We start from the raw sequence: 23,506 nt of genomic DNA on the forward strand, positions 1-23,506 counted from the left end.
AAGGGTTTTCCCCTCGTGCAACTGAATCCATAGATTCTGATGGATTTGGGAAGGCTGATTTAATTCAGGGTAACTCTTCCCTTAATTAGGTAACCCCAAACCCATCCCTGGGTGATGTGTGGCCATGCAGGGGCTCACCTGGATGAACTGCTTTTAGTACAATAAAATCATTTAAGCTAGAAAGGATCCCTAGGATCATTGAGTGCAATCATTAAAAGGCTTCAACCTCTATTCCAGAAATTTCTCCCTGTGCTGGGTGCTGCTGACTCCTCGAAATCAAAGTCAATTTAAATCTAAATTGTTATCATAATAACAAACCACAAAAAATCTTATGTAACAGCAAAAGACAAGACACCAAAATAACACCCAAAATAAGCGTTCATAACTGAGAGCAAACCACTTCAGGTGTTTACGAAAGAATCTCTTCAAACCTAAAATTTGCAAACTAAAAAGTTAAAAATTCATCTTTCTCCTCCACTTGGGATGGGAAGAGCTTGGAAATCTCCAATGCAACGGCAGCAGAGCCAAAGCTTCAGCAGCTCCTGCTGCCTTTGGAGCTCCTCTGCCTCCCGTGGTCATCCCAAATGGGGCTTGGCCCGCTGGGTTCTCCCCTGCAAGATCACCCTCCTGGCAGGGAAATTGTTTTTCCTGCTCCTGCACATCCCCCTTGGTGCTCCCAAGCCAACGGAGCAGAGCAGAACGGGATCCAGGGATGGGCTCAGCCCATGGGATGCGGGATGAAGGACGGGAAGGACTCTGCAGGTCTCCTCCCCGGCCCTGCAAGGCAAGCGTGGGGCTGCATCTCCCTCTAGTGACTTCTCTCGGCTGCTTCCTCAGCAGCTCCTCCACCAGGAGCCACCAGGCAGGGCTGGTGACACCAGCTCCGGGTGCCCTGCACTGTCTGTGTCCCCATGGAGTCTGGTGGGAGCTCAGAGCAGGCTCCAGGCAGGGCTGGTGACACCAGCTCCGGGTGCCACACACTGTCTGTGTCCCCATGGAGCTGGTGGGAGCTCGGAGCAGGCTCCAGGCAGGGCTGGTGACACCAGCTCCAAGTGCCACACACCGCCTGTGTCCCCATGGAGTCTGGTGGGAGCTCAGAGCAGGCTCCAGGCAGGGCTGGTGGCCGTGTGGGGCTGCTGGAAATGCTGCAGCTGCTCCAGGAGAGCTGCTCCAGCACCTCCACACCCCCCCAGCCCAGCCCTGGCCCTGTGGGCAAGCCCAGTCTGAGGGGCTTTCACTGGTGCTGGGTGGAGAGGTGGTGGGATTTTGAAATGCAAGGCTCTCTGAAGTTCAGCCCCTTTTCCACAGTCAGTGTTTGTGTGTTGAGTGTGGATATTTCTCCCAGTGTTGCAGTTTTCCATCCAAGGGCAGTGCCTGGGCTCTGCTGGAGCCTACAGGGCAGAAAGAGCCCTTGAGACCTGCAGGGACCATTCAAGGTGACAGCTGAGGACAGAGAGAGCCCTTTGCAAAGTCACTGCCTTAAATTAAATTGCTGGAAGCATCCAGGAGGCTCCTCCTGGCCTCGTGCCTGTCTCCCCTTCCCAGCATTTTGCAGCTGCTCCACGGGGCAGTTGTGTGGTGGGGGCTCCCCTCTGACCTGCTGGCACCATCCCCCAGGAGAACACCAGGAGCCTTGGAATGTGCAGGAACAGCAGAATCCAGGGCTGAAGGGACAGATCGATCCCTGGTGTCACTTTATACCTCTGCTGTAACTCTTTCAGTGGTTGCTGTCAAGATTGGATTTCTGTCATTACCTGTGGGCTCTGGGGAGGACTTAGAGCCCCTTCCAGGGCCTAAAGGGGCTCCAGGAGAGCTGCAGAGGGACTGGGGACAAGGGAGGGAGGGACAGGACACAGGGAATGGCTCCCACTGCCAGAGGGCAGGGATGGATGGAAATTGGGCAGGAATTGTTCCCTGGCAGGGTGGGCAGGCCCTGGCACAGGGTGCCCAGAGCAGCCTGTGTCCCTTGGGGAAGGTGAGTTCTGGTTTGGAGGTGGATGCAGTGTCCTGCTCATTCTGGATGAACTGTCCCAGAGTTTGAGGGCTCCTGCCTGGCACTCATGAGCTGTGCCCTGCCTCCTCCCCCCAGCAGCCCTCCTGCATGTGGGACATGAGGAATTACAGAATCATTAAGGTTGGAAATGTCCTCCAAGGTGATGGAATCCAACCTGTGAGCAATCCCCACCTTGTCACCCATGCCAGAGCACTGAATTACTGCAGGCATTCCTTGGGCACTCCCAGGGCTGGGGACTCCAAACCTCCCTGGGCATTCCAGTGAGCAGGAAAGGGTGGAAAAATAAGTGAACCCTTCAAACTTCATTTTTCCCTTCTCCTTTTTCAGGACTCCAGCCTCACCAGTGCAGATCTGGCCCCGGGGCCACCTTGGCCATGGGAGGACACCCAGGGGACCCTCAACCTCCAGCCCGATGGGAGTGCCTTGGCTTCCCTCTCTGCTGACGAGATGCCATCAGCCGAGGAGGAGGAGGAGGAGGGCAGCCTTTCCATTGAGGATGAAGGCTTTGAGCTGCTGAACTCCACCTACAATAAAATCACCGGCCCCGGCAGGCCAGCGCTCAGGAGAAGCTCAGGTGAGTCCATGATTTTCCTTCTTTTCTCTGTCACAATTCCTGGGAATCTGACAGTGCTTCATCCACCCAGGAGCCTCCATCAAACCCCCCCGAGCAGCCAAGAAGGAGCGAGGCTCTGAGCCCCGGGAGGAGAACGTCACCACCGAGAAGCTGTCGGGGGACGCGGGTGCACGGCGGCGGCTCCGGCCCGGCAAACCCCGCCCGGAGCCCTTCCCCAAGGTGTCCCCACAGCCTCACCGGGGGGCTGCTCCCAAAGGAAACAGCCCCAAAGGTCCCCTGGGGGCAGGGGCAGTGCTGGGTGTCCAGGAGCCTCCCCTGGGACATCCCGGAGAGTGGGGGGCACATGGACGGCAGGGCTGCGTGAAGCCGGGACCACCGGGGCTGCCGGGACCTCCGGGGCTGCCGGTGAGTGGAGGAGGGCAGCGAGGGGTGGGTGGGGGAAAAGGCTGCTGAGAGGGGGGAAACAGCACAGGGAAGGCTTCTCCAGGAGGGGGAGCCTTCTCCAGGGTGGGGAACCTTCTCCAGGGTGGGGAAACTTTCACAGGATGGGGAAACTTCTCCAGGAGGGGGAACCTACTCCAGGGTGGGGAACCTTCTCCAGGGTGGGAAACCTTACCCAGGATGAGGAAACTTCTCCAGGGTGTGGAAACTTTGACAGGAGGGGGAACCTTCTCCAGGGTGGGGAAATTTCCCCAGGATGGGGAGACTTCTCCAGGATGGGAAACCTTCTCCAGAGTGGGAAAACGTCCCCAGAAGGGAGAACCTTCTCCAGGGTGGGGAAACTTCTCCAGGATGGGAAAACTTCTTCAGAGTGGAAAACCTTCTCCCAGATGGGAAACCTTCCCCAGGATGGGGAACCCTCCCTGTGCAGGCACAGTGGGACTTTGCATTGACCTTGTGAAAAGGTTTTTGATATTCCTGGAGAAACTTCACTGAAAACTGGAGAGAAGATGATTCCCTTGTCCTCCTTGCTCTAGAGATGGTCTCAAACCCTTTAATCACACTGTGGGTTTTTATTTCACACTGGTCCAGCCCAGAATTAGGCTGAGGGGATCAGAGGGGACCAAGCCATCTCCTCCAATCCCCACACAAACCCCTGGATCCACCCATGGACCCAACTGGCATCACTGGTTTTGGTTTCTTCACCCCCAAACTGATGCCTGGTTCAAAGCAGAGCACTGAATTTATCTTATAATAAGTTCTGACTGGTTTTCCAGTCATTCAGTCATTGTAGAGGATGAAAAAAGGGAAATTTAGGGGGGAAAAAAAGGTAAACTTAGACTAGAGAAAACTTTAGAGGAGTCATGTTGTTACTGAGGATGAAAAAAAGGAAAATTGTACAAAAAAAAAAAGGTAAACTTGAAATAGAAAGAGCTGTAGAGGAATCTTGTCTTCATTGAGGAGTAGCTGAAAAATATTTTAAAATTTTTTTCTGTGTTTGTTTATTCTGCCAAAATTATTCCCCTCATTTTGTCCCATTTTCTTAACAATTTCCTTAGAAAGTTTTATTTCATTTCCCCATTGAAGTGACCCTGAGCACCTTCTCTCCCCTTTTCCTCCCATCCCTGTGGAAGCCGTGGGCTCTGCCCTGGGGCTCGGGGGGATCCTGCAGGGCCAATTCCATGGCTGTGTTTGAGGGACCTGGCACTAAATCCATCATCCCTGAGCCAGGCTTGGTTTAAATTTAGGACTGCTCACTTCCCCCTCAAGCCATCTCCTTGCTGCTGCAGCTCTTGCCTGCAAAAATAGAAGAAAATGGCAAAAGGAACAGATGCTGGAGGCTGAAAAAATCCCAGGAGCAGAGGAAACGTCACGACGTTTGACAGCCCTGCTGTCAGCCGGCAGGAGGGACCCAGCCAGGGGGAACTGCCTTCCTCTGCTGGAGAAGGACTGGAGATGGGGTTTTTGTCCTTGGTGCTGAGTATCCCTGATGGAAACACCGCTACCAGAGCTCCCTCCCAGCTTTAGGAGCTGGGGAGCTGACAGGAGAGATGGAAAAGGGCACGGAGGGACAGGACAAGGGGAATGGCTTTATATGGGAAAGGAGCAGGTTTAGATGGGGTATTAGGAAAAAAATCTTTTCTCTGAGGGTGGGCAGGCCCTGGCACAGGGTGCCCAGAGCAGCTGTGGCTGCCCCTGGATCCCTGGCAGTGCCCAAGGCCAGGTTGGATGAGGCTTGGAGCAGCCTGGGACAGTGGGAGGTGTCCCTGCCATGGCAGTGGAATGGGATGGGATTTAAGATCCCTTCCAGCTCAGACCAGGCTGGGATTCTGTGTAGGACTGAAGCTCAGTGGTGACACATGCCAGCCATGGCCAGAGCCATAAAATGTGTCCCCAGCCTGGCAGCCTCCCCTGTTGTCCTGTTGCTGCTCCCAAGGACTGAGGGCAGGGGGGGCTCTGGGGCCCCCAGGGAGAGGGAACTGAACCTTGGAGCTCCGTGGGCTTCAGATCTGGTGACCTTCAGGCCCAGAACAAAGCTGGTGCCTGGAATTGAAGCTGTCACAGCTGCAGCAGACACAGGCAGAGGCTGTCAGGTAACACCTCACAGGGAATGGCTGTCATCCCAGAAGGCCAGGATCTCCCACCTGGCTGTTTCTGCCCACACAGATGCCTTGGTAAGCCCTGAAGTGGGGTCAGCCCTTGGCCAAAATGTGCATTTTTATCCAGATCACACCTCCCACCAGTTAAAAGCAGCAGATATTTTTGTCCTTGTCCAGACACCTACTGGAATGTGGATATGATTCAGTTTTAGGGGATGCGGGGTTTTTTTAACACACTGCCTGTCCTCTCCAGGTGTCAGGGGATGTTCTCTGCTCCCCTGCCTGCTCTGGGGTGTTTCTGTGGTTATTCAGGATGGCACAGGAGCAGCCAAACCAGGGGGCAAAACAAACCCCACACTGGTTTTTGGGGTATTCCTTGGGGATTGAAGCTGCTGGTTTGCTCTGAATCATCCATTTCAGTCCCTGCCTCCCTGGGGCTGTGGCCCTGCTCACTCAGTCCCTGTGGGATCTCCCCTTTGGGGTCACAGCTCTGCCCCTTTGCCTTTCAGGGCTGTCCTGGCAGACGGGGACTGGTGGGACCCAAAGGAGACAAAGTGAGTACGCAGAAGAACAGGGGCGTGCCCAGTGTGGGGTGTAGGGTGTGGGGCAAACATCACCGATGGTTTGGGTTGGTTTGGGGGATTTTCATCCAGAGGGCAGGGGGAGCTCCTGAAGCTGCAGGGTGGTGGCCTTATCTGGGGGTTTGGAAGAGGAAGGAACAGGGTTTAGTTGGAACTTTAAGCCCAAGCTCAGGATTTCACCTTCAGCTTCACTGAAAACTGGAGAGAAGATGATTCCGTTGTCCTCCTTGCTCTAGAGATGGTCTCAAACCCTTTAATCACACTGTGGGTTTTTATTTCACAGTGGTCCAGTCCAGAATTAGGCAGAGGGGATCAGAGGGGACCAAGCCATCTCCTCCAGTCCCCACACAAACCCCAGGATCCACCCATGGACCCAACTGGCATCACTGCTTTTGGTTTCTTCACCCCCAAATGGGGCAGTTTTGGGCACCACAATACAAAAAAGGACATCAAGTTATAGAAGCGTTCAGAGGAGGCCACAAGGATGGGGAAGGGTCTGGAGGGGCCCCTGAGGAGCAGCTGAGGGCCCTGGGATTGTCCAGCTGGAGCAGCCTGAGGGCAGAGCTCCCCGGGGCTGCAGCTCCTCCCGAGGGGCAGCTCCAGCTCTGCTCTGGGACAGGGACAGCACCCAGGGCACGGCTGGAGCTGGGCCAGGGCAGGCTCAGGCTGCAGAGCAGGGAAAGGTTCTTCCCGCAGAGGTGCTGGCACTGCCCAGGCTCCCCAGGGAATGGGCACGGCCCCGAGGCTGCCACAGCTCCAGGAGCCTTTGGACAGCGCTGCCAGGGATGCCCAGGGTGGGGTTGGTGGGGTCTGTGCAGGGACAGGAGCTGGGCTGGGTGATCCTGGTGGGTCCCTCCCAGCTCAGTTTGTTTCATGATTCTGTGTCTGAGCTGCCTGGATGAGCTGCTCTCCTCCCTCTGAGCACTCAGTGGGAGATGGAGCAGCTTCAGCTCAGGGCACCTGGAGGAGGGGCCCTGCTGTGTGCCACAGCCCAGCCCCGTTTCACATCCATGAAATCACCTGGCAGGGACATTTGTCCTCCAGCCCTGCAGACCCAGGCTGTGCCCCCTGCCCAGACCCTGGCCCTGCTCAGAGTCAGAGCCTCAGCCTGTGCTGAGTCCTAAATCCCTGCTGGTTTAAGGAGCTGCCCTTGTCTCTGCAGGGGTACCCTGGGGCCATGGGGCGCACGGGGCCCCCAGGTGACCCTGGCCCTGCTGGCATCCCCGGTGTCCCCACCATCGTCCTGTGGAGGAACTCCAGGGAGGACTGGCAGTCATTCACAGTGAGTTACAGCCACAGAGGACAAATGCTGCACTCACACCTCCCCAGCAGCTCCTGCATCCCTGCTGGGATGGGATGGGATGGGATGGGATGGGATGGGATGGGATGGGATGGGATGGGATGGGATGGGATGGGATGGGATGGGATGGGATGGGATGGGATGGGATGGGATGGGATGGGATGGGATGGGATGGGATGGGATGGGATGGGATGGGATGGGATGGGATGGGATGGGATGGGATGGGATGGGATGGGATGGGATGGGATGGGATGGGATGGGATGGGATGGGATGGGATGGGATGGGATGGGATGGGATGGGATGGGATGGGGTGGGATGGGGTGGGATGGGGTGGGATGGGGTGGGATGGGGTGGGATGGGGTGGGATGGGGTGGGTTGGGATGGGATGGGGTGGGCTGTTGCTGAGATTCCTCATTGTTGGGTGGGAGGTGAGGGCAGAGGAGAGATGCCAAGGAGGGAGGTGCAGCTCACTGGGGGTGGCTCTGTGGGTGGAACGGGATCAGCATGTGCCCTGTCCCTCTGTCCCCTGTGACTGACGAGGACATCTTGGCCCCCCATGGTCCCTCCATCTCCTCCCTGGGATGGTTCTGCAGGACAGGGCCCAGGGAGGATCCAAGGCAGGCAGGAGCAGCCCTTCTCCTGCTCTGTGTTGTTGATCACAAAGCCCCTCTCCTGTTTTCCACCCTGCCCCAGCTCCCTGCTGTGCCCCAGCCTTTGCCTCACAGGGTTTGTGCCCACCCAGCTCTTGCTGAGGTATTTTCTCACCTGATCCACTGGAGCAGGAGGGATCTGTGGGGAGGAAGGAGTGCACAGCTGGATGCAAAACTCCATGGGATGACTCCAAAACTCACTGAACAGCCCAGCCAGGCTCATCCAGAACTCCCAACTCCTGACAGCACAGCCTGTGCTGTGATTAAGCCTAATTTCAAACTCCCTGTGGAGCCTGGGCAGGGCAGTGGCTGAAGGCATTGGGTTTCTAAGTGCCCCAGGGACTTTTCCTGGGGCTGGGAATGCCCTTTGCTTTGCATGGCTGTGTTGTCCCTCTGGGCCCTGCAGTGTGGCACGATGGTATCAGTGGCTTCAGCACTGGTATCAGGGGCACAGCACTGGCCTGGTGAGAGCTCAGGCTCCACTCTCCAGCTCTCCAAGAGCTCCAGTGACCCTGGGCAGGATATTTGACTTCTCCACAGCTCGTTCATTGGTGAAGAGCCGTCATTGCATCCTCTGCTCCGGGGCAAATGCCTGGAATTCTGGGGGAGGATGCAGGGGGGGATCTCTGCTCTGCCAGCACAGCACACCCGGGGTGGGGATGGTGCTGGAGGAGGAGGAGAAGGAGGATGGTCCTCTGCTGGTCTGGATCTGAGCTTGGACTGACCTGCTGGGAGCCCTTGGGCCAGATCTTTGTGGTTTTGGGTTGGATTGGATCAAAGCAGAGATCAGATTCCTGCTGGAAAGTGCAGGAGAGTTGATCACCTGCAGAAGTTTTGGCTGGTCTGGAGAACCTCCTTGTTCCCCTATCCTGCTGCTGCTCCAGGGCAGGAGCTGTGCAGCTCTCAGAGCTCCCAAGAACAATCACAGGCATGCAATGTGTGCAGGAATAAACAGGGATAGGAGAGAGGCAGCTGGACACCTCCACCCCAGGGATCTCCTTCCACCAGGGCAGACCCCTCCCTAAGCAAGTCCTGCTCTCAGGCCATGCTTACAGCACTTGGCAGAGCTGCTCCCATCCTTTGATCTGCAGTCAGAATTCCCTTCACTTTCCCCTGTGTTTGCAAAGAGACCTCAGGCTTTGCCTCCTGCTGGCAGAAACAGTCACACCAGGCTGGGATGCAGGCTGGGAATTCCTTGGTGTCCCCACTTTGGAGTGCTGGAGGGACCACGTCCTGTCTGTGCTGGGGAAGCCAAAGCTGGAGAGATGCTGGATCCTGGCTGTGGGCTCTGTGCTGTCCCTTGTCCCCTGGGCTCTCAGTGCTGTCCCTTGTCCCCTGGGCTCTCAGTGCTGTCCCTTGACCCCAGAGCTCTCAGTGCTGTCCCCTGTCCCCAGAGCTCTGATGCTGTCCCTTGACCCCAGAGCTCTCAGTGCTGTCCCCTGTCCCTAGAGCTCTGATGCTGTCCCCTGTCCCCCAAGCTCTCAGTGCTGTCCCCTGGGCTCTGTCTTGGCCCAGTGCCAGTCTCAGGGGACAGCAGTGTCTGCAGAGGAGCCCGTGGGCCACCCCAAAGCCACACAGGGCCATTGTGTCTGTGCCCCGTGACCCCGGTGGTGCCGCCGGCGGCAGCAGGAAAGCGCAGAGCCCTGGGCTGGGATTTGCTGATCTCTGTTGAGATAAGGCAGTGTTGGAGCTGGGGCTGGGGCTGGCTGTGCCTGCAGCCCCACAGCTGTGGGGTTTGGGGTGGTGCTGCTCCCATGAGCAGACCCCGGTGCTTTGGGGGATTTGGGGTGTCCTGGGGCTTGTTGTTGGCTCAGCCTTTGGAAAAAGCCCCTCAGGCTCAGGGACACTGCAGGAGCATGGGCTGGGACAACAGGGGACGTGGTGACTGTCCCAGAGCAGCTGTGGCAGCCCCTGCCGCTCCTTTCCCGTGGAAAAAAGCCTTTGTTGTCAATGGGAATTAAGGAAAAGCAGCTCAAGGCCACTGTGATTCCAGCCCAAGCCCCTGGCCTGTGTTTGTGTTCCCTGTGTGTTGACAGATGTTGGCTTTGCCAAGGAGTTGTCTCGGTGTGGCTGGAGAGGCAGGAACTGCTGCTGGCTTGTTCTGGAATTGGCTTCAGCAGTGGGGAAGTCCCAGAATCCTGGGAAGGAGAACTGGAGCTCCCACAGTTATTGGAGAGCTTCATCTGCAGCACCAGAGTCCTTCCCTTTTATCCAGCCCAGTGCCTTTAAAAGCAGGGGGTTAGGCTGGGCAGTGCCTGGGAGCCTCAGAGGGGAAGAAAAAATCAATCCACAAGGAAAAGAGGGAACTTTTAGGGATGTGCTGCTACTGCACGGTTGGCATCTGGCACGGTGGGGGTGGCACAGGTTGGGGGTGGCCATGGGGTGACTGCAGAGGGTGACACAAGGTGAAGGTGGTCATGGGGTGACTGCAGAGGTTGGGATGCCCATGGGGTGACTGCAGAGGGTGGCACAGGGTGGGGATGGCCATGGGGTGACTGCAGAGGGTGGCACAGTGTGGGCAGCCAAAGCTGCTCTGCCAGGCCTGCTGCAGCCCCAGGGCTGCTGAGGTTCCCCTGCTCTGCTCCCAGGCTGGAGTTTTCCAGGAGCACAGATCTCCACAGATTCCAGGCTGCTGCTCCCCATCCTCCATCCCCTCCCCTTGTGCTGCTCCCCCCTCCCGGAGCTCCGACTGTTTCCTGCTGGAATTGCAGGGCCAATTAACTGCTCTCCCCCTCCTTGGCATCTGCTGCTCCGAAATCCGAGTCCCTGTCTCACATGGGAATTTCTTTTCCCCCTTTTTAAAAGGCTGGATGAAATAATATCCTGTCCTGAGTGAATCGGAGTTCACTGATTCCTGAACAAGGCAAAAGCGCTGGCCGTGCTCCAACCTCCTCCAGAAAGGTTTTGGGAGCGGATTTTGAGGGAAATGAGAACTGGCTGGACAGGAGGAGCATGGTCCTGGCAGGGGCTGCACCCGTTCAGAAATCAATTTGGGACCAGCTGAAAGGAGCAGGGGTGCCATCCATCACCTGCCCCCGACGGTGCTGGCCATGGCTAGGAATATTTCCATCTGTTGAGAGCTCTGTGTTTATTTCCCTCCATGAGTTCCTTGGCTTTTCCACTCTCTCCCCACTGGTACTGGGGGGCAGATCCTTGGAGCAGGGGACAGGAGGGGTTTCCTGGTGCTGTGGAGGTTGAAATTGAGGAGCCCAGAGGAATCCTGCCTCTCCAGCTGCCTGGGATTGGGATGATGGATAAGGAAAGGAATTTCTTAGCCACTGATGTGAGCCAGAATTTGGAGGAGCTGTCTGGACCATCGGTCTGGGGTCACCATGGGAAGGAGGAGAAGGAGGAGAAGGAGGAGAAGGAGGAGAAGGAGGAAGGATGGGGTTTGCCTTCCTGTGCTGCTGCTAGCTGGAGATGGACATTTTATTTCCTGGACACCTCCCAAAATTTGGGAAACCTGGCTTGGAAGTGTGCAGAGAGGAGGCTGCACAGGTGTCTGAGGGCCTTTGTGCTGGTTTGGAAATATGATAATGAATATTTGGAAATATATGATGGGATTAGCTGTGGCTGGGATGGGATTAATCCACCCTGGCACTTTCAGGTGGGTTTTCCCCTCTCTGTGGTCATCTGCTCTTTGGAAAAATTGGAAGTGCATCCAAGATTTGGCTGCTGAGAGCAGCAAGAGGAAAACCTGCTGGGCATCTGCTCCTCTGGGTTTTCCAGAGGCTGGAGGAGATTCCCCACCTGGAGCAACCTGCAGGGTCAAACCAGCTGATTTTAGTGTAAAATGTGACAGTCCCTGTGCTCACCACCACTGTGTTCTGACCTTTCCATATCCCAAACATTTCTGGTGCCCCAGGGCATCCATGGAGGAGCTGAATTTCACCAAACCCCAGGAGAAGGGGGCTCCCTGCCTTATTTTCTACTGAAGTAGTTCCTTATTTCCTTACTACACATTATCCTCAGATTGTCCTTCCTCCTGTGCCTTGCATGCACAGAGAATGCAATAAATGAATTAAAGGAGTGGTTCATTGCTGCATCTTCTCAAGACAAGGAGAAAGTCCTTAAAGCCAGCAAAAAGGGATTGGGATTTTTTTTTTTTAACATTTTGCCTTTTTCTCCTCATTTTTCTTTCAGCAATCATCATTTTACCAACTCCTGCACGCGGGCTGGCCGGTGAGTGCTGCTTTGGTAACTTTGTGTTTGGATTTTTCCTTGTTGGCAGCTGAGTTCTCCTTACTCCAAGCACTTGATGAGTTTTATCATTTTGTATTTATTTATTTATTTATTTTAATCCAGAGAAAACCCGGAGCTCCCGGGCCCCCAGGACATCCTGGGAAAACAGGAGCACCCGTAAGTACAAAAGCCCTCTGTCCCTTTGGTGGCCTTGCTGCCACCCTGGCTGCCTTGGGGACACTTTCAGGGTGGATGCCCCCAAGCACTCGGGCTGTGGCTGCTGCTGTGCTGTAATTACTTTTTAATTTGGGGCTTTGGGATTGGGTTTCAAAGCAGCCTAATGGATTTCTTGTCTGCTTCCCACTGAAACTCGGGATGTTTGATATCCAGCTCCCAGGGTTTTCCTGGCAGCCACAGCCCCTCCGTCTGTGCCAGCTGAGCATCATTTCCTGGGGCATCAGGTTCCAGCCCTTGTTTTTGGGGAAGGGACCACGTGGATCCCTCCCAGAGGCACAAAAACAAGGCAGGGAAGGGCTGGGGCAGGATTTGTGTGGGGCCAGCCTGGCCTGGGGGGTCTCAGCCCCATGCCCACCACCCTGGCATTGCTGGGTGATGCTTCTCCCCGATCTGGCCATTTGGCAAAGGGAAGGAAGGCAAAACTCCCTGTCCTGACATCCCATCAGGAACCAAAGCAGCAGGAAAATGGATCTGCCCCGGCTCCAAACCTGCCCTGGGCACAGACCCTGGCATGGTGGGCAGGGTGGGGGTGCCAGGGATGTGAATTCTCCCTCTCTACCCTTCCCAAGGTCAGCTCTGGGCATTGCTGCTCGTCCTCTCAGCCTCCACAGGGCTCGGGGCAGGATGGGGGGGACACCTGGGGGGACACCTGGGGTGACTCAATCCCTGTTTGTGCACAGGGACCCTGCGGAACACCGGGAGAGCCGGGGCAGAAAGGCCAGCGGGGGTACGCGGTGAGTGAGGGCTGTGGGGACACCTTGGAAAGGTTGAATGCACCCTCAGGGCTGCCCTGGGACCCTCAGGAACCCTGCCCCTCCTGGATCAGCCCCTGGCTGGGTGAGGGAGAGCCGTGGTAGGGTTGGGGACATGGTGGGGACAGTTTGGGAATGGTGTGCCTGGTTTGGAGGGGATGGGGTCGATGCCCTGGTGCCCTCCCAGCCGCTGCTGTGCCAGGCAGGGGTGGCTCTGCACAAAGCCACTCCCTCGGTCACAGCTCTGCACAGCCTCCAGGGGATGCCCTTCCACACAGGTGTCCCAAAACAGCTGTCCCAAAGTCCTTTTGTCACCCTCTAGAAACCCCCAGCTCTGGATGGGTCTGGATGTGCCCCTCCATGGGATCCCACCTCCCCTGGGATTGCCCAGCTCAGCCCCCTGTGGGGTGCAGGAAAGGAGAGCAGGGTTCCCCTCTCACAGCATCGCTGCAGCTTTGCCCCACACTGCTCTCCAACCTGCCTGGAGTCAGGATTGCGCTGAGCTCGGGGTAAAGGGGAAGCCTGAGCTGGTGATGGATCCTGAGACGGGTCTGCTCTGACCCCTGCATGTGGGAAGGATCAGGAACAGTTTTGAGCCAGGAGCTTTCACTCAGCCTCCTCTCACTGCATTCCTTCCTCCCTGCCCTCCGTGTTGCTTCCTGCTGTACAACCCCTGGCTCCAACTCTCCCAGGGTATTGCTGGAGAACCTGGACAGATCCACATGCCCAGCACTTGCAGCCCCTGGATGCACAGAGCTTTTCCCCAGCTCCAGAGGCAGAGGCAGGCAGAGCTCAGAGTTTCATTTACTGCTTTCATAATGTGACTTTTAGATCTTCTGTGCTTGGATTTTTCTCCCCAGGGGGAACCTGGGCTCCAGGGCTTGCCAGGACGTGTGGGATACCCTGGCTCTGATGGTTTCCCTGGCTTGGATGGCAAACCTGGACCGTGGGGGCTGCCAGGGGAGCAGGTGAGCCGTGGGCAGGCAGGAATGGTCAAGATAAGGGGGAGGCTGGAGCTCCTACAGCTGTTCTTCCTTCTCTTGCCTCCTCTAGAATATTTCTCCTCAGCCCCCAAACCAGGCAGGTCTGGATTAGTGCCTCGAGGTTTCAGTTTCTCGGGAATAAAAGGGTTGGGGGGCATCCCACATGTGCCTGAAGGGGCTGGGAGAGGCAGAGCTGCAGCTCCTGGGTGTGCTGGGCCTGAGCAGCAGGGCTGGGCTGCTGCACCTGAACCTCCTCGTGGAAAATAACTGCAAATCATGGAATGGCTTGGGTTGGAAGGGACCTGAAAAATCATCACCCCGTGCCATGGGCAGGGACACCTTCCACTAGACCAGGAAGCTCTGAGCCCTTCAGAGCTCAAAATTTGGAGGGTGACCAGGAAATGAGAGTAATTCCAGAATGCCTGGATAGTGTCCAATCCAGGAATCTGGTTCCTTGGTCCCTGCCCTTTTCCAGACCCCCGGCAGCAATCCCTGGGGAATACAGGCAACACCCCTGGGCTTGGGAGCTTTCTCAGGGGGGTAAGAGGACGGGATGGATGGTGCTGGAAGGTTTGGGGCTCTCAGCAGCTGCTGGGGAGTGGGGTGGACATGGGTGGGAGGTGCTGGGCAGCCCCTCAGTGCCTGCTCTGCTCCTCCCTCCCTCTTCCCAGGGCCTCCAGGGCTTCCAGGGTGACCGAGGGCTGGCTGGGGACAAGGGAGAAGAGGTGAGTTGACTCTGGCCTGCACAGCCATGGGCACGATGAGGTGGCAGCCCCAGCCCCAGCCCGTGCTCCTGGTGCCAAACACCAACACCTTTCCTCACTGGTTTCACTGGTACCAGCACTGGTCCTGCAGCTCCTCCCCAGGCTCATCCAGGCCTTTGTCAGCCAGGATGGAAAATGTCCATTAAAAAGTGAATGCTGGTGGTTTATCATGCTTCAGTTTTTAAATTTTCCCATCACTTTGTCTTCTTAAGGCCAAAACTTTTAGATCTGCCCAAGAGATTTTTGGGCTCTTGCAAGGTCTGATCATCCTGGCAGGTTTGAGACCTAATTTCTTCTTTTTGAAGCAGCAGTGCCACGTGGGTTATCAGATACCTGTCCTGGGGCACACTCTGTGCCCTGCTGCCTGTGCAGAGCCCTGTGCCAGCCCTGTGCCACTGCTGTGGGTGACACGGAGCAACAGGAGCTGCAGGGAGGTGACACCATGCTGGGACCAGCAGCCAGGCTTTGCCCCCTTTAGCACAACTGTGGGGGTCCCCATCCTCCTGTCCCACCCTGACTGTGTCCCTTGAGGCACAGTGGCCACATTTTAACTCCTGGTGGCCCAGCCTTGTTCCCATTTCATCCTTGTTGCATTTCAGGGTTTCTTGGGAGACCCTGGACCAGCTGGGGACAAAGGAGAGAAGGGAGTGAAGGTGAGGGTGGCTGTCCCTGCCCCTCACAGCCCTGCCAGGGTGGGCAGGGATCTCTCCTTCCCTGCCACAGCCCCGGGTGCTGCTCTCCTCCATCACTCCGCTCTTGGCTTTTCCAGGGGGTGAAGGGAGAGAACGGGCTGCCAGGTCCTGCTGGGCTCCAGGTGAGTTACCTGGGGGGCTGGAGGTGTCCCACACCCTTCCTCCCATCCCCTTGGCTGGCCTGAGCCCTGTCCCTCTCTGTGATGTCCCCAGGCTCCAGCCCACGCTCTGCCGGCTTTGGCAAAGACCTCGTTGTTTTTAGGGTGGCCACAACATAAAAAGTGACACAGTAGAATCTTCAGAAGGCTCTTTATTGTGGCCCCATGCTGTCTTTTATACAGTTTTTCCAAACCTCATGAGTAACTTTATTGATTAATAGCTTTCTTGTTAATGATTCTATTGGTTGGTGAAAGGCATTCTGCTTGCCCATCAAATCGCTCTATTCTTGGATTGTTTACATATTTTCTTTACTGATTCTCACGGGACAGATCCCTTGTTATTTCAGGTGCATTTGTTTTTCACCCTCAGATTGTTGTGCTAAAGGAACTTCTTATTCTCAAAACAGCTTCATATGGGGCCTTGCAAATTGCTTGTTATCTGCACTAGAGAGAAATGACAGGCCAGCCATGGCTGTGTCCACAAGCCCTGGTGCTCTCAGGGTTGTCCCTGCCCCTCCTGTGAGGGAGGGGACAATGGCAGTGCCACCTCAGGGTGCTGACAACTCATTCCTGGCTTCTCTCCCAGGGGATGCCGGGGCTGAAGGGTGTCATGGGCTTCCAGGGCCCTGCAGGGCCAGAGGTGAGTGGATTTACCTGCTCTGTGCCCCCTGCCCTCCCCAAAGGGGTGCAGGAGCCGGGGATTCCCGCTGGGAAGAGGGGTCTGAGCTGGGATTTGCATCAAGGCATGTTGGGGCCTTGCTTCCAGTATTTCCCATCCCTGTTCTGGCTGAGAATGATGAGAACTGATGAGGAAAAAAAAAAAAAAAAAAACAACGAAGAGAAACGAAGAGAAATGAGCTCTTCCAGAGCACGTTGGGATTTATTTTAGGTGGCCACCTCCAGCTGAGATGAATCCCAGGCTGGCAGCACCTGGTTTGTCCAGGCTGCTCTCAGCATATGGATAGCTCAGTGCTCCCACACAGCTGGGAGAGATCCTGTTCAGGAAAGGCCTGGAAAAGGATTTGAAAGGAAAATTGAAGTGGTTTGGTGGTGAATGGATGCACTGTCCAGTGTGAAAGGGAGCTGGGGTTGGTCAGTGAATGTCCAGGGGGGCATCAAGTGAAGAAATGTGAAAAGTGATGTGAAGAAAAAGGGGAATTTGGGATGAAAGAGACAATCAAAGCAGAAATTGCCATTTCTTTTTCTCTTCTGCTGCAGGGAGAAGGTGGCTCAGTGGGTCCCCCGGGCCCTGCTGGTCCCATGGTGAGTCTCAGGGCTTTGATGCAGGTGGAAGGTCAGGCAGCAGAGCTGCTGCTGCCCAGAGTGGCACCTTGTCCTTCCCACTTCACCCCTGTTATAATTTACACCAAACCCGCTGCATTTGGTTCAAATCATCCCTGGTAGCGATGAGGGGAGGATTGCAAAAGAACCAGCAGTGTTAAAGCTCAGCAGTGAAGCTCCCCAGCATCCCCACAGCCCGGGGATGCTCAGAAATCCCCGTCCCCTGTGGGGCTGCAGGGCTGAGCAGGGTCTGCCCTTGCAGGGACAGCCGGGCCAGCCGGGCCCCGTGGGCTGCCGAGGCACCAGCGGCTCTCAGGTGGGTGTCCCCTGTCCCCAGCCGTGCTGCTCGGTTTGGGTGGGTGTCCCCTGTCCCCAGCCGTGCTGCTCGGTTTGGGTGGGTGTCCCCTGTCCCCGGCCGTGCTGCTCGGTTTGGGTGGGTGTCCCCTGTCCCCAGCCGTGCTGCTCGGTTTGGGTGGGTGTCCCAGCCGTGCTGCCCGGTTTGGGTGGATGTCCCCAGCCGTGCTGCTCGGTTTGGGTGGGTGTCCCCTGTCCCCAGCCGTGCTGCCCGGTTCGGGTGGCTGCGCTGACGCCGGCCCTGCCCCGCTCTCTCCGCAGGGGGAATCGGGCCCTCCCGGGATGCCCGGGCCCCGCGGCCCCGAGGTAGGTGATGCCCGGGGTGGGGGTCCTGGCAGGGGGTGTTCGGGAATGGTGTCCTCCAGCTGGGCTGTGATCCCAGCTCGCCCCAAACGCGGCTGGCTCGGGGCTGGGAATCCTTTCTGCACCCCTTGGTGTGCCAGAAGCGGGCACTCCGGAGCTCCTCGGCGGCTGGGAATTGCCAGGAGAGGTTTTGCCCTGCAGGGATTTGATCCTAATGGCAGCTCCCTGTCCCCCCTCTGCAGGGTCCCCAGGGCCTGCAGGGCAGGCGTGGCCCCCCCGGCCCCAGGGGCCCTCAGGTGAGTGGGTGGGTGCTGTCCTGGGGTGGGTGCATCCCCCCAGTTCTCTTCCAGGAGCTGCTGGGATTTGTCTCCCATGTACTCTGGAAGTGGATGCAAAATCCTTGGCCTTGGGGGTCCTTGTAGCCCCTCAGAGCGGGTGGGTGGGAAGGGCTGTGTCACCCCTGGGTGACCTGGGGGGGACATTGTCCCTGAGGTGTGAGGCAGCTCCTGGGCAGTTCCTGTGGGCTGGGGTCTCACCCACAGGGAGCCACGTCCCTCCTCTTCCCAGCATCCGCCTGCCTTTGCTTTTCCCAGGGTCCAGCAGGGCCAGAGGGATCCACTGGTCCCAAAGGAGACACAGTAAGAGCGTTTCTCTTGGTGGGGATGAAGCCCAGGTTGGAGGGATTCCCCTTCAGGGACCTGAGATAGGGGGTTGAGTTCCTGGTTTTGGAGGGGAGAGGGGACAGCACTTCCAGCTGACCTCCCAAATGCCACCCGGAGGTCCCTGATCACCCTGGGGAGGGGACATGGAGGGGCTGGGTGCTCTGATGCACCTCTTCACTGTCCCCTCTTCACTCTGGGACAGGGACAGCACCCAGGGCACGGCTGGAGCTGGGCCAGGGCAGGCTCAGGCTGCAGAGCAGGGAAAGGTTCTTCCCCCAGAGGTGCTGGCACTGCCCAGGCTCCCCAGGGAATGGGCACGGCCCCGAGGCTGCCACAGCTCCAGGAGCTGCCAGGGATGCCCAGGGTGGGGTTGGGGTCTGGGCAGGCTCAGGGGCTGGGCTGGGTGATCCTGTGGGTCCCTCCAGCCTAGGATAGTCTGTGATTCCAGGATTCCTCTGGCAGGGTACAGACGGTGCCCCTGGGGTGAGGGGACAGCTGGGACAGGAGGGCCCTGGGGTAAGTGCATGGGAAGGGGGTGTTGGATGGGGGGTGCTCTCATCCTCCCCCTCACAGCCCCACAGAGTCCTGCAGGGAATGTTTCCCTGTTTCCCCCAGCTTCCAGAGCTGATGGAGATGCCAGCCACATCCCTGTGGCCATGCTTATCATCCCCAAAGCTCCTCTGACCCTCCTGCTTTCAGACACCTCGATTTTTCTTCTTTCCCTATGGGTTTATCAGCAGAGATGGCTCAGCCCTGCCAATCCCTTCCCTGGGTCACCTTTTTCCCAAGGGGTTTGGGTGCTCAGCTGCCCTTTCCAAGGGTTTGGGACAGCCTGACCTTCCTCCTGCCTGGCCCAGGTGTCCCCTTCCCGTGTCCTGGGACCCCAATCCACAGAGCTGAGAACTGAGGCTCAGAATGGGATTAGGGGTGTGGAGTGGGATGTGAGGGGTGCATTTCAGAGTGGAACAAGGACTTCATCCTCATCTCAGGGGCAGCCTTGGGAGGGTTTGTGCATCTTCTGGTCCTTTTTGGGGGAACAAATCCTGCTGGGGCATCACAGCAGCAACTCTACAGAGCCCAGCTGGTGTCTCCCATTTCCCATCCCATCCCTGTGCTGTGGGAGGGTTGTCACCTTCAGGAGCACGAGCAATACTTCTCTTTGAGTTTTTCTTTTTCAACTTGCATTCTCTCCCTCTGAAGGGTTTTCTTGGCCTGCCAGGTCCAAAAGGCCCCCAAGGAGAGCGGGTGAGTGATGGCATCCATAGGATCCCTGCCTTGGAAGCTGCAGCTCTGTGTTCTCTATGTGTGCTTGGACTTGACGTTTGAATAGGTGGCAGCTGGAGCTGTTTGGGAAGGCAGAGCTGAGCTTGGGCTCCTTTTGCTGTAATAACAGGAGCTTTCAGACTTGGGAGTGTCCTAAGGGATCACCTGCGTTTGGGAGTCTCAGGGAAGTGGGAATGCTTTGGCCTGAGTTCAGGAGCACAGCAGTGAGGATAAGACACTTGTCATTGTTTTGGTGGTGCCAGAGATGCCACCACCAGCTGGGAGCTGGGACTGGCATGGGGTGCTGGGGCTGGTTTGGGGGGGATTGAACCCCAAAGCCCTGGAGCCTCCCCACCACGAGGAGCAGATCCAGCAGGTCCCTGCTGGCAGCTCAGAAAGGCCCATCCAGAGGCAAGCCCTGACTGGAACAGGACAAAATTCCCTTTATTTAGTGCCAGAATCAGATCCTAGGGGTTTCTCAGTGTAACCCCCACTGCTGCTGCTCTTGCAGGGCTGCCGAGGTCCAGATGGAGCCAAGGGAGATTTGGGAGCCAAAGGAGGCAAGGTACCGATTCCCAAGGCTGCGGTGCCTCCCGCTGCTCCCGCTGCTGTTCAGGTGTGCTTTGCCCGGCTGTGGGTGGGTGTGGCTGCCCGAGGACCCTGCTGGGTTTTGGGGACTGTGACAGGCAGTTCATTTTGTGCTGATCCCACCACCTGATCCATCCCTCACTGCTCCATCGCGCTTTGGCTGTTTATAAAAAAATGTATCTCCTCATTTCTGGTTCCCCAGGGGGCTGGGGGAGGAGGCTTTGGGGTGCTCACCCCTGCCAGTGATGGAATTCCTGTATCAGGGTGGATCCTGTGGATCAGGGGATTGCTGTCCCTGCCCTGTGACCTTCTGTGTTTTGTTCCTCCGAGGGCCCACGAGGAGCACAAGGAGCCAGAGGCGCCCCAGGAGCGCGGGGCCAGGGGGGCCTGCAGGGCTTCCCCGGCCCCCGGGGGGCGGCGGGGCCGCGGGGACCAGACGTGAGTGCTATGGGGGGACACACGTGTGAGCCGTGTCACAGCGTGGGGACAGCCCCGAGTGCCCCACATGTGGCACTGCTGATTGATGGGATCTCCCCAAAGGGATCCCGTAACAGCACTGGCCACGGGGAGCTTGGCCCGGAGCCCCCGGCCTTGGGGCTGCAGGTGCCCCCAGCACCCAAACCGAGCTTTGCTCTGCCTGCTCCACTCCTCTTCATCCCAAAATTCGCTGCTGGGTTCGCTGATGCCACAGCAGCCTCAGGCAGAGGATTCCCAGCCCTCCCCAGCTGCCTCACCCCAAGCAGGATCCGGCTGAGTCCCTGCTCCGGGTCAGCTCCTTTGCAGCTTTTGGGAGCAGAGGGTTCGTGGATTGCTCATTTTGTGCCCCTCTCTGACTCCTGCCAGGCTCTCTGCTCCTGGAGCCTGTGCTGGCAGCCCTGAGGGGCTTTGGGAATGCTTTTTTCTCACTAGCATGTGCTCTGAGAGAGCTGTCTGGGTGACTGAACCCACCTCCAGATCCGTGTTTGAGCTGGGAACTGAGGCCAGGCTGGCTGCTGATCTCCAGTGATTCCCAGCTTCCTAGCAAAAGGATTATTCCCCACCCACCTTTCCAGTCTGCAGGGAATGCCCTCCCACTCCCAAGGCTTTTGGATTACCTTCCTGGATCTGCTCTTTCGCTCTTCAGGATGAATAACAGCTCCTCCCACCTGTCCAGGAGCTGGGGATGCAGCAGGAATCGTCTCCCTGCCTTGCCCACCCTCCCAGCATTCAGGGGCTGGCACAGCAGCCCTTGCAATTGCCTTTAATTTGTCCACCAGCAAACAAAAATATCCAGCTGTGTCGCTTTGTGCCACACCAAACTGTTGAGATTTTTCCTTCTGATCAGTTTTTTAACCCTGGGGGATGGGGGAAGTCCCCACTCCCACCAAAGCTCGACTGGTGACATTTATTAATGTCACCTCTGGTCACACTCGCAGAGTTTTTCCCTGCACCAGCAGCAGGCTGGTGACTCCCCTGGGATCAGAGGCTTTGTGTTTTCCCTGGCTGATTCCTCCCCTCTCTCCTGGCAGGGGGAAGAAGGTCAGATTGGCCCTGCGGGGCTGAACAGCAGCGAGGGACCCAAGGTCAGCACCAGAATTTGCTGCTTTCCCACGGGCTGCCCAATTCCTTGCATGGAAAACAGGGATGTGCCCACCCTGCCGGGGTCCCAGCACCCAGGGACACCATCCTGGGGAGGGTCTCCAGCCTCCTGGCCCCTCCCTGTGCATGGCACCCCCCTGACCTGCCCCTGTAGATTTGCAATGTCTGTGTTTTTCTTTGTGTGAATTTTAGGGATGCCAAGGACCTGATGGCCCCAAGGGAGCCCCAGGACCACGGGGAGCCCGGGTAACTGACGGGGTGCTGGGATTTGGGGCTGGATCTTGGAGCATCTTTGGCTGTGGGGGATTGAAACTCTGGATCGAAACATTCCTTGCTTGGCTTGGGATGTGCTGGGGCAGAGCACATCCTTCAGGCACGAGGATTTTCCCCAAATCTGCAGCTTTGCCGCTGGCAGATGGACGGGTTTGTGATTCCTGGTGTTTTCCAGGGCCGTGTGGGGCAGCGTGGGCTGGTTGGAGTCCCTGGACTGCCCGTAAGTAGAGGATATCCCCCATCCCTGTGCTGCCATGTGGAGCTGTCGGCTCTGGGACATGGGAGCAGCATCCTGGATGTGGCCAGATCAGAGGGTTGGGAATTTGCACAGGAAAAGTCGGGGATGAGCAGCTCAGGCTGTGGCACGTTGCATTTTGACAAAACACCTGCCCAACACCACAACTTCCTCTGGAACACTGAGCACGGAAAATTCCAGGAAAGAACTTCATAAGGAAGCTCTGTTATTCGGAGCCAGGAGTAAATAGCTGGGGCAGGAGGAGGGAAAACCCAGTCGAGGTGTTCCTGGTGGGAACTTCTTCCCTCCCACATGGATGTTATTTTCCATCCCGAGGTGGAGCTGCAGGAACTGCGTGGGACGAGCTGTGCACTGAGGAACCCACAGCTCCACACACGCCAGGCAGTGCCACTGCTGATGTCCCTCACTGTCACGCTGCAGGGAGGCTCTGGGGCTGGAGGAGCCCTTGGTGGGGCCACCCTGAGGCAAAATTCTCCTTGCAGGGCTCGCGGGGCGTGCCGGGAGCGGAGGGTGCAGAAGGAAAGCCTGGTACACAGGTTCCCATCCTACCTCTGTACTTGGCTGGGGACAGGGTGCTGGGATGTGTGGACAGGGACAGCTGAGCCCATGGGGACCCTTCCCAACCTCCCATCCTGTGGCCATGAGGGACAGGACCTTGATACCATCCATGGGAACCCTTCCCAACCTCCCATCCCATGGCCATGAGGGACAAAGCCTTTATACCATCCATGGGAACACTTCCCAACCTCCCATCCCATGGCCATGAGGGACAGGACCTTGATACCATCAGTGGGGACCCTTCCCAACCTCTCATCCTGTGGCTGTGTGGGACAAGACTTTGATACCATGGACTTTGCCATGATGGTGACTGGGAGAGGCTGTTCTGCCTCCTCATCCTCACCCTCATCCTCATCCTGCAGGGCCACCCAGGGATCGTGGGCAGCCCAGGCAGGAGAGGAGCACTGGTGAGTGGAGCTGGTTTCTGGCCTTCCATCCCTCTGCTCAGCTTTATCCCTTTGGGAATGTGCCTCCAAAGTATGTCCATGGGATGGGGTGGAGCAAGAGCAGCTGGAGGGGGCTCCTCTGGGAATCCTGCTGGGGGGAGAGGGATTGGGAACAGGGCAGTTGGATTTCCCACCCCTGGCACTGCTATCCTGAACAGATCTAGCAGCAAGACCGGGGCTGGCAGCAGGTTTTCCCTTCTGCAAGATTCCATATATTTATCTTCGCTCTGAAATTTTAAAAAATAATTTTTTTAAAAATCTGGTGCCTCCCTCAAAGGAGAGGATGAAAACTGGGTCAGAGACACAGCTGAGTGCTGGAGGCATCACACAGAGTGTCTGGGGGCACAAGTGGGTGTTATGTCTGTGTTATGTCCATGAGGAATCCAGGAGCTGGATTTTAAGGAAAAGCCCCAGGCTGGGCCCTTCACCTGTGCTTTGGGTGGGGCTCAAACCCGGGGCTGAGTCTCTCCATCCTCCTCTCCTGCCTTCACTCCATGGCTCCTCTGCTGCCCTTTC

At 57.2% G+C, this 23,506-nt stretch overlaps 1 protein-coding gene across 1 annotated transcript in view; it reads left to right on the plus strand.

The window, feature by feature from the left end:
* Positions 1-23,506, plus strand: part of LOC134557129 (collagen alpha-1(I) chain-like) — a 79,773-nt gene that overhangs the window by 42,827 nt on the left and 13,440 nt on the right. Inside the window, exons 7-32 of the mRNA XM_063409804.1 lie at positions 2,342-2,588; positions 2,659-2,993; positions 5,638-5,682; positions 6,872-6,991; positions 11,804-11,842; positions 11,966-12,019; positions 12,760-12,813; positions 13,692-13,799; positions 14,486-14,539; positions 15,178-15,231; positions 15,348-15,392; positions 16,015-16,068; positions 16,647-16,691; positions 16,972-17,025; positions 17,325-17,369; positions 17,609-17,662; positions 17,960-18,004; positions 18,491-18,544; positions 19,229-19,273; positions 19,803-19,856; positions 20,210-20,317; positions 21,388-21,441; positions 21,650-21,703; positions 21,906-21,950; positions 22,469-22,522; positions 22,907-22,951. Of these exons, the coding sequence (XP_063265874.1) occupies positions 2,342-2,588; positions 2,659-2,993; positions 5,638-5,682; positions 6,872-6,991; positions 11,804-11,842; positions 11,966-12,019; positions 12,760-12,813; positions 13,692-13,799; positions 14,486-14,539; positions 15,178-15,231; positions 15,348-15,392; positions 16,015-16,068; positions 16,647-16,691; positions 16,972-17,025; positions 17,325-17,369; positions 17,609-17,662; positions 17,960-18,004; positions 18,491-18,544; positions 19,229-19,273; positions 19,803-19,856; positions 20,210-20,317; positions 21,388-21,441; positions 21,650-21,703; positions 21,906-21,950; positions 22,469-22,522; positions 22,907-22,951 (1,965 nt within the window). The remainder of the gene's footprint in view (positions 1-2,341; positions 2,589-2,658; positions 2,994-5,637; positions 5,683-6,871; positions 6,992-11,803; positions 11,843-11,965; positions 12,020-12,759; positions 12,814-13,691; positions 13,800-14,485; positions 14,540-15,177; positions 15,232-15,347; positions 15,393-16,014; positions 16,069-16,646; positions 16,692-16,971; positions 17,026-17,324; positions 17,370-17,608; positions 17,663-17,959; positions 18,005-18,490; positions 18,545-19,228; positions 19,274-19,802; positions 19,857-20,209; positions 20,318-21,387; positions 21,442-21,649; positions 21,704-21,905; positions 21,951-22,468; positions 22,523-22,906; positions 22,952-23,506) is intronic.

Source organism: Prinia subflava, chromosome 12 (genome assembly GCF_021018805.1).
Source record: "Prinia subflava isolate CZ2003 ecotype Zambia chromosome 12, Cam_Psub_1.2, whole genome shotgun sequence".
NCBI lineage: Eukaryota > Metazoa > Chordata > Aves > Passeriformes > Cisticolidae > Prinia > Prinia subflava.